Source organism: Dendropsophus ebraccatus, chromosome 8, assembly GCF_027789765.1.
Source record: "Dendropsophus ebraccatus isolate aDenEbr1 chromosome 8, aDenEbr1.pat, whole genome shotgun sequence".
In the NCBI taxonomy this organism is placed as follows: Eukaryota; Metazoa; Chordata; class Amphibia; order Anura; family Hylidae; genus Dendropsophus; species Dendropsophus ebraccatus.
The window spans coordinates 15267510-15283614 of NC_091461.1; the positions used below are offsets into that span (position 1 = coordinate 15267510).

At 45.6% G+C, this 16105-nt stretch overlaps 1 protein-coding gene across 1 annotated transcript; it reads right to left on the reverse strand.

Moving 5' to 3' along the window:
* Positions 1 to 546: 546 nt before the first annotated feature.
* Positions 547 to 14716, reverse strand: LPCAT3 (lysophosphatidylcholine acyltransferase 3). Its single transcript, XM_069979873.1, has 13 exons — positions 14456 to 14716; positions 13614 to 13721; positions 9978 to 10084; positions 9805 to 9898; positions 8482 to 8519; positions 7937 to 8115; positions 7746 to 7854; positions 6467 to 6553; positions 5327 to 5493; positions 4752 to 4899; positions 4381 to 4539; positions 2666 to 2794; positions 547 to 1249 (listed from the first exon to the last, which is right to left on the reverse strand). The coding sequence occupies exons 1-12, from the start codon at positions 14547 to 14549 to the stop codon at positions 2678 to 2680; spliced, it is 1407 nt and encodes a 468-aa protein (XP_069835974.1). The 5' UTR covers positions 14550 to 14716; the 3' UTR covers positions 547 to 1249; positions 2666 to 2677.
* Positions 14717 to 16105: the final 1389 nt, after the last annotated feature.

Sequence of the window (16105 nt, forward strand, 5' to 3'; positions counted from 1 at the left end):
GCAGTTCCCAACACATATGTTGTTGGTGGCAGCAGAGGGGGCCGTGTCGCCCCTTACGGCTGCCACTCAATGGAAGTTGGTATATAAAGCAAAAAGAATACATTAATTTGAATGTACAAAGTAATATAACTTTAATAAAGTATTAACAAGAAAAAAAGAAAACACTCCAGTGTACCCCTTTAATAAAGTTATATAGCTTTTATTCCAGAAATATTTTTTTTTTTTTAAAGTTGAAATCACTGAACTCCCCCCTCTAAGGCAAGTACAATGCTCCTGTCCATCATGGTCGCCATCCTCACCTGCAGAACGAAATAATCCTCATGTGAACAGAGAGGAAAAGAGGGGTTTTGTTTTTATTATTTTCCAAGTAAAAGTCCCCCCCCTCTGCAGCAAGCAGACTGTTGTTACAAGTACATGCGGATCACACCAAACACCCCAAAATAAACCCTCCAATCAAACCCCAGTTACCGCGGGGGAGGGGACTGCTACCACTAAAGGTTAGTTGGTCGCGTTCGCTCAGGAATGAACATGTGGCACAGACGGGTAGACTTGGCAGAGTGCTTTATTGCAGCTCTTAAAAAGGCAGGACATGACTGTACCCCCCCCAAACCTCCAGTGATCACATGACACCAACAGCCAATCCAAGTGCACTTTTTTTTTACTAAACAACTTTAAGCTTTGATCGGCTATGACTGGTGTCACGCTCTCACATGGGGGTCTGGACAGTCCCTCTTGTAAATTTCATAAACCCCGCCCCCACCCCCCCAATGATGCCCCCTACCCATCCCCCAACATTAGTCTTCTAATCAATAACCGGCTGTATCCAGCATCTCCGGACCGTCGGCATCCAGTGCTTGTGTGCAATTGTTACCATCAGCTTGTGTTAGCTGCCCTGTGACGTGACCCGAGGGCGTAGGCAGATGTGTGATAGAGGAGGAGGAAGGAGCCGAGCTCCGACAGTCGGGTGAAGTCTCCAGCAACCTAAAAAGTTCAAGTAATAGAAAGTCCAGAAATCCCTCCCCACCCCCGCTCTGAGTAGTAGAAAAGTCTATAAAACAACGCCAGGGGGGGGGAGAGGCCTACATCGCTGCAGGATTTATTGGCGCCGGTAACCAGTTTGTGATTTATTAAAAAAAGGTGAAAAGTATCAGCAATTTGTGTCCTTCCTGGCAGTGTTGTGTCCGTTGTCCAGATGGCGCCAGCATGGAAGGAGGTGTGCTAACCATCGCCACGAGGAGCGACATACAATCTGCCCAGACAGGAAGGAAGAAGAAGAGATTAGGTTACTTGGTTATTGCCTGCCCTTAAGGCGCTGCTGTCACTTTAAACTTTTGTCACGTCTCACACGCTTAAAAAAGTTTTACGGTCAAGGAGGGGAGATTTATCAAACATGGTGTAAAGTGAAACTGCCTCAGTTGCCCCTAGCAACCAATCAGATTCCACCTTTCATTTACCAAAGAGTCTGTGAGGAATGAAAGGTGGAATCTGATTGGTTGCTAGGGGCAACTGAGCCAGTTTCACTTTACACCATGTTTGATTAATCTCCCCCGTGGTGTTCAGATCAGATCAATAGATGGATATGGGAGAAGCTCAGGGCTGAGCGCTTCACTCCCCACCTCCTTGCAGGGTTCTGTATTAAGTCTATTGAGTCTGACAACACAGGTAGAGCAGTGAACCAGGGAGAGAAGCGCTAGGGCAGGCACTTCTCCCAGCTCTCTACTGATAGGTGGGGATCCAAACACACAGAGCCAGTCCCATCAAAACATTTGACATTTCTGTGTAATATGTCAAAAATTTTAAGAAGCAATAACACATTATGATCCTTAAAGGGGAAGTCCGGCAAAATTTTTTATTAAAGTATTGTATTGCTGCCCAAAAGTCATAAAACTCCCCAATTATGCTTATAAAGTGCTTTTTTTTTTTCAAGGCTTCACTTTCTGGATAACATGATCATGTCACTTCCTGGATAACATGGTGATGTCACTTCCTGGATAACATGGTGATGTCACTTCCCGACTCCCAGAGCTGTGCGGGCTGTGGCTGCTGGAGAGGATGATGGCAGACGGACACAGGGCACTGGGGGGGACACTGAGCATCCCTCTGCCATCATCCTCTCCAGCAGCCACAGCCCGCACAGCTCTGGGAGTCGGGTCGTGACATCACCATGTTATCCAGGAAGTGACATCACCATGTTATCCAGGAAGTGACATCACCATGTTATCCAGGAAGTGACATCACCATGTTATCCAGGAAGTAAAGCCTTGATGCAGTAGTAAGTGTAGGGAAAAAAAGCACTTTATAAGCATTTCCCATAATAAGTGTATATTGGTAATTTGTATAACTTTTGCGGGGCAATACAATACTTAAATAAAAATTTTCGCCGGACTTCTCCTTTAATAAATAAAAGACGTCCTCTGCTGCCAATAATTCTTACATCTATATCTGTTCCTGGGAAAGCTGATTAATATGGCTGCCCACAGGCCCAAGGCATATCCTGATATCTAATGCGTATGAGGCCCTAACGCTGGCCTGAAACTCTAAGACAGGGATGGGGAACGTGCAGCCCTCCAGCTGTTGCATAACTACAACTCCCATCATGCCCGGACAGCTGGAAGGTCACAGGTTCCCCATCACAGGAGAGGGCGGTCAGGACGTGGACACTCACCATCGAGCACTGTCAGTGGGACTTCTGCAGCTTGTCCTTTCTTTGCACCAGGACTTTCCGTGCGTAAGGCAGTGCAAACAGCAGCAATAAGAAGAATATATGGCCCATAAAATAGACCGATGTGTACACCTGCGGAGAGAGGGGGGCGAGAGAGTTATAGTCACATTCATATTCCCATGCAGAGGAGGATGACCTCTCCTGATTACACACAGGGGTGCTGTTTGTTACAGTGTGTCAGTGCAGCAGATCTGGCCTAGTCCTCGCTGTGATGTGGAGCTCGTCTGGTGTACACAGCCCTGCTGACAATGCCATGAGCGATGCTAATGGTGTGACATGTGGTCTAACCTGTGATCAGAGGAGGAGGATGGCCTGGAGCAATAGTAATTATTTCTTGCCCTTCTTCCCCCAGCAGAGATTATTTAGTAACCTGAGAAAGGAACGGACTAGTCCACCCCCTGTGCCCTCAGGATCCTTGTGCAACCTTGCAGAGGAACATGGAGTCGGTGTATGGGTGTGGTCCTGTAATATAACTTAATGGGAGCGAGAAGTCTAAGGGCTGTATTAGATCTTACTAAAGCCGGGTCACAGACGCCATCATTCAGCCCTCCCCTGCTATCCGCCATTGGCTGTACAACCCCCTATATTTTGGCAAGTCACAACAGCGCAATCAGCTGATCACTAGCCCTATCAGGCTGATCTTTACCCTGTGTAATACTTATTGACCCCTCCTGTAATTGCGGATTTCGGCTTGGGCTATCGCACTATCCATAGTAGAGATGAGTGAATATTCAGCAGGAAGGAGTTGAAGCGCTTTGTTGCTATCTGTATTCTGCTCATCGGGCTTTGCTCTGTGCTGTTCCTCCCCCGGGTGCTGGAAAAAGTTAGATCCGGTCCTGGGAAATTTCTCAGAACTGGACCAACTTTTCCCAGCACTAAGGGAGGGGCGGCACGGAGGAGACTTCAAATCCTGCAGCCTGATGAGCAGAATACAGATTAGGGACAAAGCGCTTCACCTCCTTCCTGCTGTAAATTCGCTCATTTTTAATCTGTAGTTAACAAATACTCAATCCATGCTACAAACAATAGGACATGTCCTAGTATGGACCATAACCATACTACGGGCAGCTTTTTTTTAACCAGTTCAACGTTAGCACGTTTAACTAGCACTGAACAATTTTTACAAAAATACAGGTTGTGAATGCATTACTACAGAGAGCAGACAGTAATGTACAGACCAGAAATTTTTTTTTGACCTTATTCACACTGTATTTTTTGCAAAACGGATGAAAAAAAAAAAACTGATGCATTTGTGTGCATCCCTTTTGATCCATTTTTCCATTGGCTTCCATTATTTAAAAAAAAAAAAAAAAGGATCAAAATGCATCAGTAGTTTTAGCGTGCAAAGACATTTTTATGTACGCTTAAACAACAAAAAAAAATAATAAAATAAAGGATGTGCTTTGATCTGTTTTTTTTTTTTTTTTTATAATGGAAGTCGATGGAAAAGAAAAATACATAATTTATTTGCATAAAAACAGATGAAAAAACGTGCTACGAAAAAAAAAAAAAAAACCGCAGTGTGACCCCAGCCTTACAGAATCAAGGATGCTTTTCATCTAGAAAGCAGCGCCACTCTTGTCTTCAGCCTGTGTGTGGAACTGCACCTCAGTTATTGAAGAGAATGGAGTAGAGTGGCGATGCATTTTGCAGATTACCTTGAGCCACTTGTCCCAGGTGAAAAGGCAGAACGGCACCAGCGGGTATCCCATGAAGAGCCAGTGGAAGAACTGCTGCACCATGTATAGAGGCGGACGCAGCAGCGGTATGGAGCAGATGTGACTGAGCACAGGACTGTCCCTCACCAAGTCCATTGCCTGCAGAGAGAAGGAGAGGTACGCCGGGGGCATCACAGCCATGTCTACAATACTCACCCCTCCCCCATCCCCCTGTCCGGTCATCTACAGAGCACAGCCAGGTGTACAGTGCCCCAGAGCAGCACTCAGGAGATCAGTGATATAACAGACCGGACACTGCACCCGTCTCCGCTCTGTAGCCAACTGGTCACCCCAGGCCCCGGACCCCTGACCTGTCTCTCCACCATGACTATGAGAAACTCCAATGAGAAGCAGACGAGGTATCCGGAGTGCAGACCATGCCATATGGCCAGGAAGAAGAGGGCGGCTCCCTGAGACACGGCCTTGTTACCGAGGAAACGGAGACGCTTAAAAACGTATCTGAGAGAAAGAGGACAAGGGGTTAATGTCAGGAACGTGACGGAACTCACCACCAGCAGAATAGCGAGTGCAGCTCTGGAGTATAATACAGGATGAGTAATGTAATGTATGTACACAGTGACCCTACCAGCAGAATAGTGAGCGCAGCTCTGGAGTATAATACAAGATCAGTAATGTAATGTATGTACACAGTGACCTCACCAGCAGAATAGTGAGTGCAGCTCTGGGGTATAATACAGGATGTAACTCAGGATCAGTAATGTAATGTATGTATGCAGTGACCCCACCAGCAGAATAGTAAGTGCAGCTCTGGGGTATAATACATGATGTAACTCAGGATCAGTAATGTAAGTGACTCAATGGTTTATGTAGATTACATTAGGTAACATTACATGAATATAACCCTATACATAAGTCAGCGTCTCACCTTGCCACCCAGTCATTGGTATTAATATTGAAGCTGGCGATGGTTCCTGTGAATAGTGGAGTGGTCTCGAACTGCCAGACTTTCATATTGGCACAGGCGTTCCACAGCGTCTGACCCTTCTCATCCTTGCCATTATATCCCAGACCACAAAGAATACAGACGCCTTCCTGTAGGGAGAGGAGGAACAGAGCCCGGATGATACATGGCAAGATATTGGTTGGACAAGCAAGGATGTTCTACACATTGTGTGTATAATATCCAGATCCCACATAGACTGCTGTATGTGTGTAACCTGCCGATTCTTTCCTGCTCTCCACGATTGCCAAGTGGGCGGGTTCTTCCTGGTGTGAAGTAAGAGCTGTGTTCTCTTAGTCAATAAGATATTGGCCACTGCTGTTTCCCCCTTCTTATTAAAGGGGCATTCCACCCAAACATAAAACTTTTGATATGTTGCTGCCCATGGTGAGACTAACAATTCCTTCCATACTTGTTATGGTCTATTCAGTCTCCTTCCCCCAGTTCTCAGCTGCTGCTTTCTGCTGAAGACACAAAAAGCCATTCTCTCTGTCTCCCCCTACCCCCCTTCTGAGATGATGTAAACAAGTCCCTGGCAGGCTTTATCTGCAACATTGTAGCTTCTCTGTAATGCTGAAAGGAATAATCACAGTGAGTTCATCAGCAACTTAACCTCTGATTATTCCTCCAGCAAAACAAAGAAGTTACAATGCAGAGACAGCCAGTCAGGGAATTGTTTACATCAGCCGTCTTGGAAGGGAGGGGGAACTGGGGAAAGGAGACTGAATAGATAATAACAAGTATGGAAGGAATTGTTAGTCTCACCACGGGCAGCAACATATCAAAAGTTATGGTTGAGTGGAAGACCCCTTTTAAACTCTTGGGAAGAGAAACGGCAGCTCCATACCCCTCCCACCCCCTTCTATCTGCACAAATGGGAGAAACAAAGGCTGCTGGATAGTGAGGAGACGTTCTGCTATCTCTCCACATCCGGTCATTAAAGGGCCGCACACTATAAAACATCTGCAACTACAGAACGTCGTCCTGTTTCTGCTGCTGCCGATATTATTGGTGTACTGCAGCTCAGGTGTAAAGGATATAAAACCGCCATAGGTCAGCACTTACCGTTACCAGCCAGCAGGTGACATACTTATACAGTGTGATCTTGCCCCAGATGGTCATGTACACGCAGCGGTACCAGAAGGGTTGGTTCTAGACCCCAACAAAAAGAACAAAACAACTGTAATAAGTGAAAGGGAAGTGGAGATCTATAGTAATAATCCAATCTATAGGAGATGCCCATGTACTTAAAGGGCTGGTGTCATCAGAAAACGACTTATCGGATAAATAACATTTTTAGGTTAAACACATTTTTTAAGATTTTTTTGTGGCCTTTTTTTTTTTAATTTTCTATTGTCAATCAATATTATAAAATAATCCTGAGATCTTGCTGTTTTCTTTCTCACCACCGGGGCTAAGCTGAGACTTCCTGTTGTGTCTGCGGTGATAAGAGGAGGCTGCTGTAAAGTGATCTGTACAGCATTGCAGCGTCATGTGACACCAGTCGATAGAAGAGACAATAGCAGCTCCCTGTGGAATAACCTCTTCACAGGTCACAGAGCGTGCATGGTAATGTTTCACATTCATCTCAAGGGGACAGTGTCTATTATTGTCTATGTCCATGAGCCTTGCTGTAAAGCATGTCACTAAGTGTTGTTAAGAACAGCTGAGACTCAAGTGGGAATGGTTCCTAAATAGACCTATTTCCCCGAACCTGTGTCAAGTAATTTGATCCAAGTGACCAAGATATGGTCACTATGGGATGAATACTATGAGATGTTCTGTGCCTCTGAACGTTCCTCCAAAAATGTAGGCCTTATAATCCCCAGAGAATAGCCGATAACCAGCTGATCAATCGGTGGAGGTCCCAACACTGTGACCCCCCTATGAAACATTGGAGCAGCAACATGACTCCATTCATTCTCATAGGTCTGCACAGAAGCTGGATACACAAAACCGAAGAATTAAAAGTTATCCAGGATTTACATAAACATGGCTGCTTTCTTCCAAAACAGTGCCATCCCTGTCCTCAGGTTATGTGAGGTATTACAACCCAGCTCTATTCACTTCAATGGAACTGAGCTGTAATACTGCACCCAAACTGAGGACAAGAGTGGCGCTGTTTCTGGCAGTGTTTTTCTATTCCTGGATAAACCCTTTAATAAATATTTATCGGTTGCGGACATGTTCACACCCCTGTACACAGTTTTGTTAGCTTGCTGGGTATTTGGTGCAGTTATAATAAAGTGGTGTCAGGCTGGTGTAATACATCTCTATGACAGGCAGCTGGCACAGATTGCAGATCACCGTCTCTACGTGCCATCCTGCAGCGGGCGTCTCTTACCGCATACTCCTCGGTCAGGAAGTAGCTGTCAGGCAGATAAGGGCCAAACACCATGTATGTGGTGAGGAAGAAGAGTCCCAGGCTCAGCCGCTTCATGGCTGGCAGGATGCTACGTGGAGGTAGAAATAAGAGGTGGTCACACATGGGGGGCAGCCTGAAGACCCCCTCGCCATTCAATGCCCCCTACTCACCTGTTAGGTCTCTGCCCCTCCACATCGGTCAGCTCACCGGTCACAAACTGCAGGTATTTACACATAGAGAACTGGGGTCCGACTAAAAAACCCCCATAGTAGTAGGAGAAGCCGCAGACCTCCAGCAGGGTGGGGACCCCGGTCACTGCATAGCGCTGCTGCTCCTGCGCCAGGGACGTCTGCAAAGGAGAAGACTCAGAAATTATACGAAGGAGGAAAAACATATCCCTCATGTAAGTAATAAGGGGCCGGGAGTTGGAGAGTGATCACTGCGGCCAATACTACCCCTTATATAACATCACTATAGTGTATTCCTCAATAGCATGCACCCCTCCCCCCATGTCAGAGCAGCCGAGGTGTCTGGGAGCCGCGGCTTTCCAGCAGTTATCCGGAGCGGAGGATGTGTGTAACAGGAGGCGGCACAGACAGGTGACTCCCTGCCACAGCGACAGGAGGAGATCTGGAGGGCTGAGTCACCGCAGCAATCCTCCCGGGTAATGACAGCCGCCTGCCAGAGGGGCAGACCATCTGCACCGCACACTCACCTTGGCTTTCCCTCCATCGTAGTAATCAAAGGAGAGTCCTGCAAGAGGTGAACACAGGGGCAGTCAGCGCAGAAAGGGAGGAAACATGTGAGATTATAATATATATATATATATATATATATTATATATATATATATATATATATACACATACATACATACATACATATACACACACACATACATATATTGGGGGACATTTATCAAACATGGTGTAAAATGGTAACAGTTTCCCCTAGCAACCAACCAGATTCCACCTATTATTCCGCACAGACTCTCACAGGGGGCTTTAATCTGTGTGTGTATATATATGATTAAACCCCCCACCATCAAATGTGCCACCAGCTCTACCCTCCCCATGGGGCTTATACAGTAATGCAGATGTCCCCTGTACACTGGAACCACAAAACCAAGTTACAGCATCTCCGACATTGTGTAACTCTCCAGATTATACAAGATTCTATTAAGATTGTTGGCTCCAAATGTACATAATAAATTGCATCATCCTGTATTTTACTCCAAAGCTGCACTCACTATTCTGCTGGTGAGGTCACTGTGTACATACATTACTGATCCTGAGTTACATCCTGTATTATACTCCAGAGCTGCACTCACTATTCTGCTGGTGGTGTCACGGTGTACATACATTACATTACTAATCCCGAGTTACATCCTGTATCATACTCCAGAGCTGCACTCACTATTCTGCTGGTGGGGTCACAGTAAGGCTGCATTCCCACGTTCCGTGATCCTGACGGATCACGGACGTGGAATGCATGTACTGGAGCCCCGCGCGCCCGGACAGCATCTGTAATTAGATTCTGGGAGCGAGGGAGACTGTATTCATAAGCGCAGCGCTGTAATGAATCAGCCGCGCGGTGCTGTGGATTCAGTCTCCCCCGCTCCCAGCATCTAATTACAGATGCTGTTCGGGCGCGGGGGACTCTGGTACATGCATTCCACGTCCGTGATCCGTCAGGATCACGGAACGTGGGAATGCAGCCTAAATCTTATGTAACATACAGACTGGGCCATGCTATCCAGCCAATCCTATCCGCTAAGCTCCCTGAGGTCAGCACGATGTTATGCTCTTAGTCTCGTGCAGCAGGATACTTACTCCCCTGGGCTGATAATACATCTCACGGACAGGATTTCTCCTGAGTATAAGAGCTGAGGAACGGTAAAGGTCTGTTCTCTCCAAGTGTTACCTCCCTGCACACCGACATGTACTGCACCGTCCATAACAGCCCTATAGGAGGCAGCGTTCTGAAGACATGATACACTGCACACATAGGATTTGTCCCGTCCCTATGACAACACTTACCAATCAGTTTGAGTGTAAGAACGCAGTGCGGCATGGTCCACTTGATGTCATAGTTATCGGTGGCCGTATAGTAGTAACCGGACAACAGATATCCCTGTCACCAGAAAGAAGCGTCAGTAACTCCGCATCTAGTATAGGGGGCGCTACAAGCCACACAAAGTGTCAGCACTCACCATCTGGAAACAAAAACTGGTCAACACCGCGGTAACCGTCCTCCCCATGAGGCGAAGGATGAGGAAGTGCAGCACGACACATAGTAATGAATGGTACAACTGAGAACCTAGAGGAGAAGAGAGAACATCAGCTGTAATATATACATATATATATATACACAGGGGGCAGTATTATAGTAGTTATATTCTTGTATATAGGAGCAGTATTATAGTAGTTATATTCTTGTATATAGGGGGCAGTATTATAGTAGTTATATCCCTGTATATAGGAGCAGTATTATAGTAGTTATATCCCTGTATATAGGAGCAGTATTATACTAGTTATATCCCTGTATATAGGAGCAGTATTGCAGTAGTTATATTCTTGTATATAGGGGGCAGTATTATAGTAGTTATATTCTTGTATATAGGGGGCAGTATTATAGTAGTTATATTCTTGTATATAGGGGGCAGTATTATAGTAGTTATATTCTTGTATATAGGAGCAGTATTATAGTAGTTATATCCTTGTATATAGGGGCAGTATTATAGTAGTTATATTCTTGTATATAGGGGGCAGTATTATAGTAGTTCTATTCTTGTATATAGGAGCAGTATTATAGTAGTTATATTCTTGTATATAGGAGCAGTATTATAGTAGTTATATTCTTGTATATAGGAGCAGTATTATAGTAGTTCTATTCTTGTATATAGGGGGCAGTATTATAGTAGTTCTATTCTTGTATATAGGAGCAGTATTATAGTAGTTGTATTCTTGTATATAGGAGCAGTATTATAGTAGTTATATTCTTGTATATAGGAGCAGTATTATAGTAGTTATATTCTTGTATATAGGGGGCAGTATTATAGTAGTTATATCCCTGTATATAGAGGAGCAGTATTATAGTAGTTATATTCTTGTATATAGGAGCAGTATTATAGTAGTTATATTCTTGTATATAGGAGCAGTATTATAGTAGTTATATTCTTGTATATAGGAGCAGTATTATAGTAGTCATATTCTTGTATATAGGGGGCAGTATTCTAGTAGTTATATTCTTGTATATAGGAGCAGAGTTAAAGTAGTTATATTCCTGCAGGCGGTATTATAGTAATTACATCTTGTACATACTATTCTAGTAGTTATATACTAGTTGTCATTTATGAGGCCGGTGTCGTCACATTACACATAATGAATACGTATACCGCTGACAAAGTAAAACGTGGCAGCTCTGTAATGATAAGTGACCTTCATGGTTATTACAGGGTTACACAGTAACCAGAGAGACCGGTTTAGAGAACACACATTGATCTGCTGATCTCCTGACCTTAATGATCAGTCCCCGCCCACAATTAAGCCCCTCCAACTGCACAACAATTATAAGTAAGCAGACACCAGTTCCCTGACCTTTCCCCTATATAACCATTAGGTATGTAGGTCGGAGCACAATTAAGGATCAATAGTGGATTTTGGACTTTCCAGAAAATTATGTATAGAACTGATCTAACGCAGTCTGTGGTTCTCCAGTGATTGCAAGACTACAACTCCCATCATGCCCTGACAGCCTTCGGCTCTCAGGGCATGATGGGAGTTGTAGTCTTGCAACCGCTGGAGGGATCTTCCCAAATTCCTTCAATAACTTTATTAGGGCGCCCTCTCCTCATATGACGTCTCGTTCTGTTACCAGGAATCTGGCTAAACTCGCCGCCTGACAGGCTTTACAGCTCAGCCTTCAGGATGGGCGAGCAGCCAGCACCAGCGTGTGCCAGGAGCTCAGGGTGCACCCACATGCCGCTCTTCACAGGAACTTTCTGTGCCCCCGAGGCATCCTTCTCCTCATATCTCAGAGCAAATACCCTTCGGTGAATAGTTATCGTGCGTCCGCAGCCAAAACTACGAGGAATCGGCAGGACAAAGCCCGTTTCCTCAGAGAGCCATCAGCGGGATCCAACACGCCTTAAAGGGCCAGCGCCCTCATACCGGCTTCACCCAGAGTAATGTAAACTAAGCCTAGTCATTGTATAATGAAGCTTTGTGTAGTATATTGAGTGTCAGCTTCTTACTGCCCTCAGGATCTCTGCTCAGGGGTAGTGAAGGCCGGACAGAGATAGATATATATATACACATACACACACATAGATATATCTATATAGATAGATAGGTACGGCCTCCATGGAGGGGACATGTGTGTCCATCACATCCCCCAGATGACCAACCGAATAGACATCTTGAGGTCACCTTCATCTCTTTCACATCAAATGGTGGCAGAAAGTACCAGAGGTTCATTACTTCCATTTAAAAAAGAATCTCCAGTCTTCCAGTACTTATCAGCTGCTGTATGTCCTACGGGAAGTGGTGTATTCTTTCCAGTCTGAACAACAGGAGGGAGGTTTTCTATGGGGATATTATATTTCATACAGCTCTGGACAATTCCTGACATGGACAGAGGTGGCAACAGAGAGCACTGTGTCAGACTGGAAAAAATACACCACTTCCTGCAGGACACACAGCAGCTGATAAGTACTGGAAGATCATAGATTTTTAAATAGAAGTAAATTACAAATCTATATAGCTTCTTGAAACCAGTTGATATGTAAGAAAAAGATTTTCCCCTTTATACGTATGCCCAACCCACAGGACAGGGGACAGAGTGACGGGAGTGGCAGCGCACCTGCAGGACCACTGTATAGGACTTACAAACATAAAGATTGGCTATACTGCAAGTCCCATAAAGAATGAATGGAGTGATGGCCAAACACACACGGCCGTTCCATTCACTCAGTAATTGTGATCTTTTTTTAAGAGTCTAGATAAGGAGATAGATAGGAGATAGATAGGAGATAGATAGGAGATAGATAGGAGATAGATAGGAGATAGATAGGAGATAGATAGGAGATAGATAGGAGATAGATAGGAGATAGATAGGAGATAGATAGGAGATAGATAGGAGATAGATAGGAGATAGATAGGAGATAGATAGGAGATAGATAGGAGATAGATAGGAGATAGATAGGAGATAGATAGGAGATAGATAGGAGATAGATAGGAGATAGATAGGAGATAGATAGGAGATAGATAGGAGATAGATAGGAGATAGATAGGAGATAGATAGGAGATAGATAGGAGATAGATAGGAGATAGATAGGAGATAGATAGGAGATAGATAGGAGATAGATAGGAGATAGATAGGAGATAGATAGGAGATAGATAGGAGATAGATAGGAGATAGATAGGAGATAGATAGGAGATAGATAGATTTATCAAACATGGTGTAAAGTAAACTGGCTCAGTTGCCCCTAGCAACCAATCAGATTCCACCTTTCATTTTCCAAAGAGTCTGTGAGGAATGAAAGGTGGAATCTGATTGGTTGCTAGGGGCAACTGAGCCTGTTTCACTTTACACCATGTTTGATAAATCTCCCCCATAGTGTGTGTGTGTATATATATATATATATATATATATATATATATATATATATATATATATACACACACACACACACACATATACATATATACACACACACACACGCTGCAGAACATTATCAGACCACAATGATTTATCTGAACAAAACCGCCCCCCCATTATACCAGGCAGCTGCAGGCGGGTGAGCTCTCCTGCACCCCCTTCTCCCCCCCCCCCCCCCCCGACGTACCAAAATTAAAATAGGCGATGAAGAGGCCGGTCACCGTGTTGAAGAGATGAATGTGAGACGGCTGCTTCTTAAAAAGGAAGTATCTCTGAAATAAGGCCAAGGGGTAACCTGCGGAACGGACAGAGACACGGATCACTATAAACATATATACACAGGACTACAACGCCCAGCATGCCCTGGCAGCCACAGGTTGGGAAGCACTGGTCAGGGCATGCTGGGAGTAACACAATCAATGGCTCTCTGACTATAACTCCCAGCATCCCCTGATGTTTTCTAACTGGTAGCTGTAAAGCTGTGGAAGAACTACAACCCCCAGCATGCTGCCATAGTCCAGGGCTAGGCTTCGCACCTGTAGCTTCTCAGCTGTCACAGAACTACAACTCCCAGCATGCTCTGGCAGCCACAGGTTGTAGGACAGTAAAGGCATGCTGAGAGTTGTAGTTCTTATAAGAGAGAGGAGAGGGGATGTGCCCATAGCCGCCACCTGTGCTCCTGGCAGACAGAGACATGGAGCAGGATGGAGTGTGACTATACAGTTCCCTCCTGTGAGGGTCAGGTGTACAGAACCATCAGCTGCTGCAGGACTACAACTCCCAGCATGCCCCCTGCCCGCACACCTTCTCCAGCTCAGGAATTATGTCCCTCCTGGGCCACCACACTCTGCCATCACTATCCCCCTCCCCCACAGATCACCTGTTTGCCCCCCACTCCCCCGGGCACAGGTGCCTCCACCCCCGGGTCACACTGCACGACACCCATAGATAACCCCATAGTCTCCCCATAGATAACCCCGCTCTCTCCCACCTCGCCCCCCTGAACTTGTGCGGCCTGTCTAGTCTCACCGCTTAGGATAGACAGGATAAGTCTCAGCGCCGCTTCCGAAGCCCCCAGCGCCTCCGCCGCCCCGTGCAGCAAAGACCCCGAGGCCGCCGCCATCTTTCAGCTCCCCGCCGGCCCTCACTGGACCGACCGAGCAGCCCCCACTACCAGGCCACGCCCAAGGCGGGGACGCTCAGACACTCTCCCCGCCCCCTTCGAGGCCCGATTGGCTGGGAGACATGAGGAGTACTTTCTTGGGCGTGGCTATGGTGGCCGTTGCATAGTCAATGTCACACGTGGGCGGGGCTATCACCGCACTGGAGTGACAGTAGGCGTGGTCGAGACGCTGATTGGACAGGTCCGGGGAGGGGGTTACTAGCGGTCACTATGTGGACAGAGTCACGTGATGAGACATGTAGGGGAAAGGTCAGGTGACTAGAGAGCGGCTGCACCTGTGTATTATAGAGGTTATTATAGGCGATTCAGCCCGGGGGGCGGCACAGTGTACACCTCACACCCTACCACGAGTCATGTGATACTTTATTCAGTAATTCTCAGGATCTGATCCTGGGAAAGCTGGGTGACAACAAATATCACCACATACCAAGTAATAGTGGCCATACACAGTGACATATTCATACACCTGATCTTATCTTCTATTATGTGGAATACCCCTTTAAGAAATCACTTTAAGACCATGTCGGTGATGAATTCCTGAACAGCTGTAGATCATATGCGCCATATCTTTATATACGCTATCTATGCCTTAATTATCGCTGTTTTATGGACCGTAAAATTGTCAAGAAGGAGTGGACTAGGGTTGCAACACTTCCATGTGCCAATCCCCGCCCACCTATGTGTTGATTGGCGCGGCGTAGCGTACACTGCTGAGCCATTAAAAATCCCTGCTGTCAGGTTCCCTTTAAAGTGGTGGGGTAAGATGCAAACATATTATAAAAAAAAAATGGAAAAATAATTTTATACAATATTATAATATAGTATAGTATACTGAGGTACAGGATATATATTTCTTTAAGTTCCTCAAAAAAGTTCTGAGTCATGTGACCAGATGACGGATGTATCATCTATGTATGGGAGCCATGTCTGTACATATTGGAAGCACCCTGAGGTGTACAGGAACCTGTTCTCTATGTCAGACATATAATTGGTGGCGTAGGTCAGTGCAACATTTGCGCCCATGGCCGTTCTGGATTTATAAAACTGTCTGAGGACGAGCCCCAACAAGTCCAGAACTAAGGAAGGGGACTTGTCAGAGGAATCAGAGCCCAGCTGGCCCAGCTTCCCTTATGCCTCCATCATGGTCTATATATATCTACACATCCATTATATGAAGTGAGAACAAAATGTGTCTGGTCTGGGGTCTGTATATATGGGTGTCTGGTCTGGGGTCTATATATGGGTGTCTGGTCTGGGGTCTGTATATATGGGATGTCTGGTCTGGGGTCTGTATATATGGAATCTCTAGTCTGGGGTCTGTATATATGGGATGTCTGGTCTGACGTCTGTATATATGGGATGTCTGGTCTGGGGTCTGTATATATGGGATGTCTGGTCTGAGGTGTGTATATATGGGATGTCTGGGGTCTGTATATATGGGATGTCTGGTCTGAGGTGTGTATATATGGGATGTCTGGGGTCTGTATATATGGGAT

What these genes read in the sequence shown, in the direction of transcription:
- LPCAT3 (XM_069979873.1), bottom strand. Translation starts at nt 14,549, where the DNA reads ATGGCGGCGGCCTCGGGGTCTTTGCTGCACGGGGCGGCGGAGGCGCTG. An exon ending in TCCTGACCGAGGAGTATGCG is followed by an intron (nt 6,554 to 7,745) that starts GTAAGAGACGCC and finishes GTTGGGGTCTAG; the next exon opens with AACCAACCCTTCTGGTACCG. An exon ending in ACCAATGACTGGGTGGCAAG is followed by an intron (nt 4,900 to 5,326) that starts GTGAGACGCTGA and finishes TCTTTCTCTCAG; the next exon opens with ATACGTTTTTAAGCGTCTCC.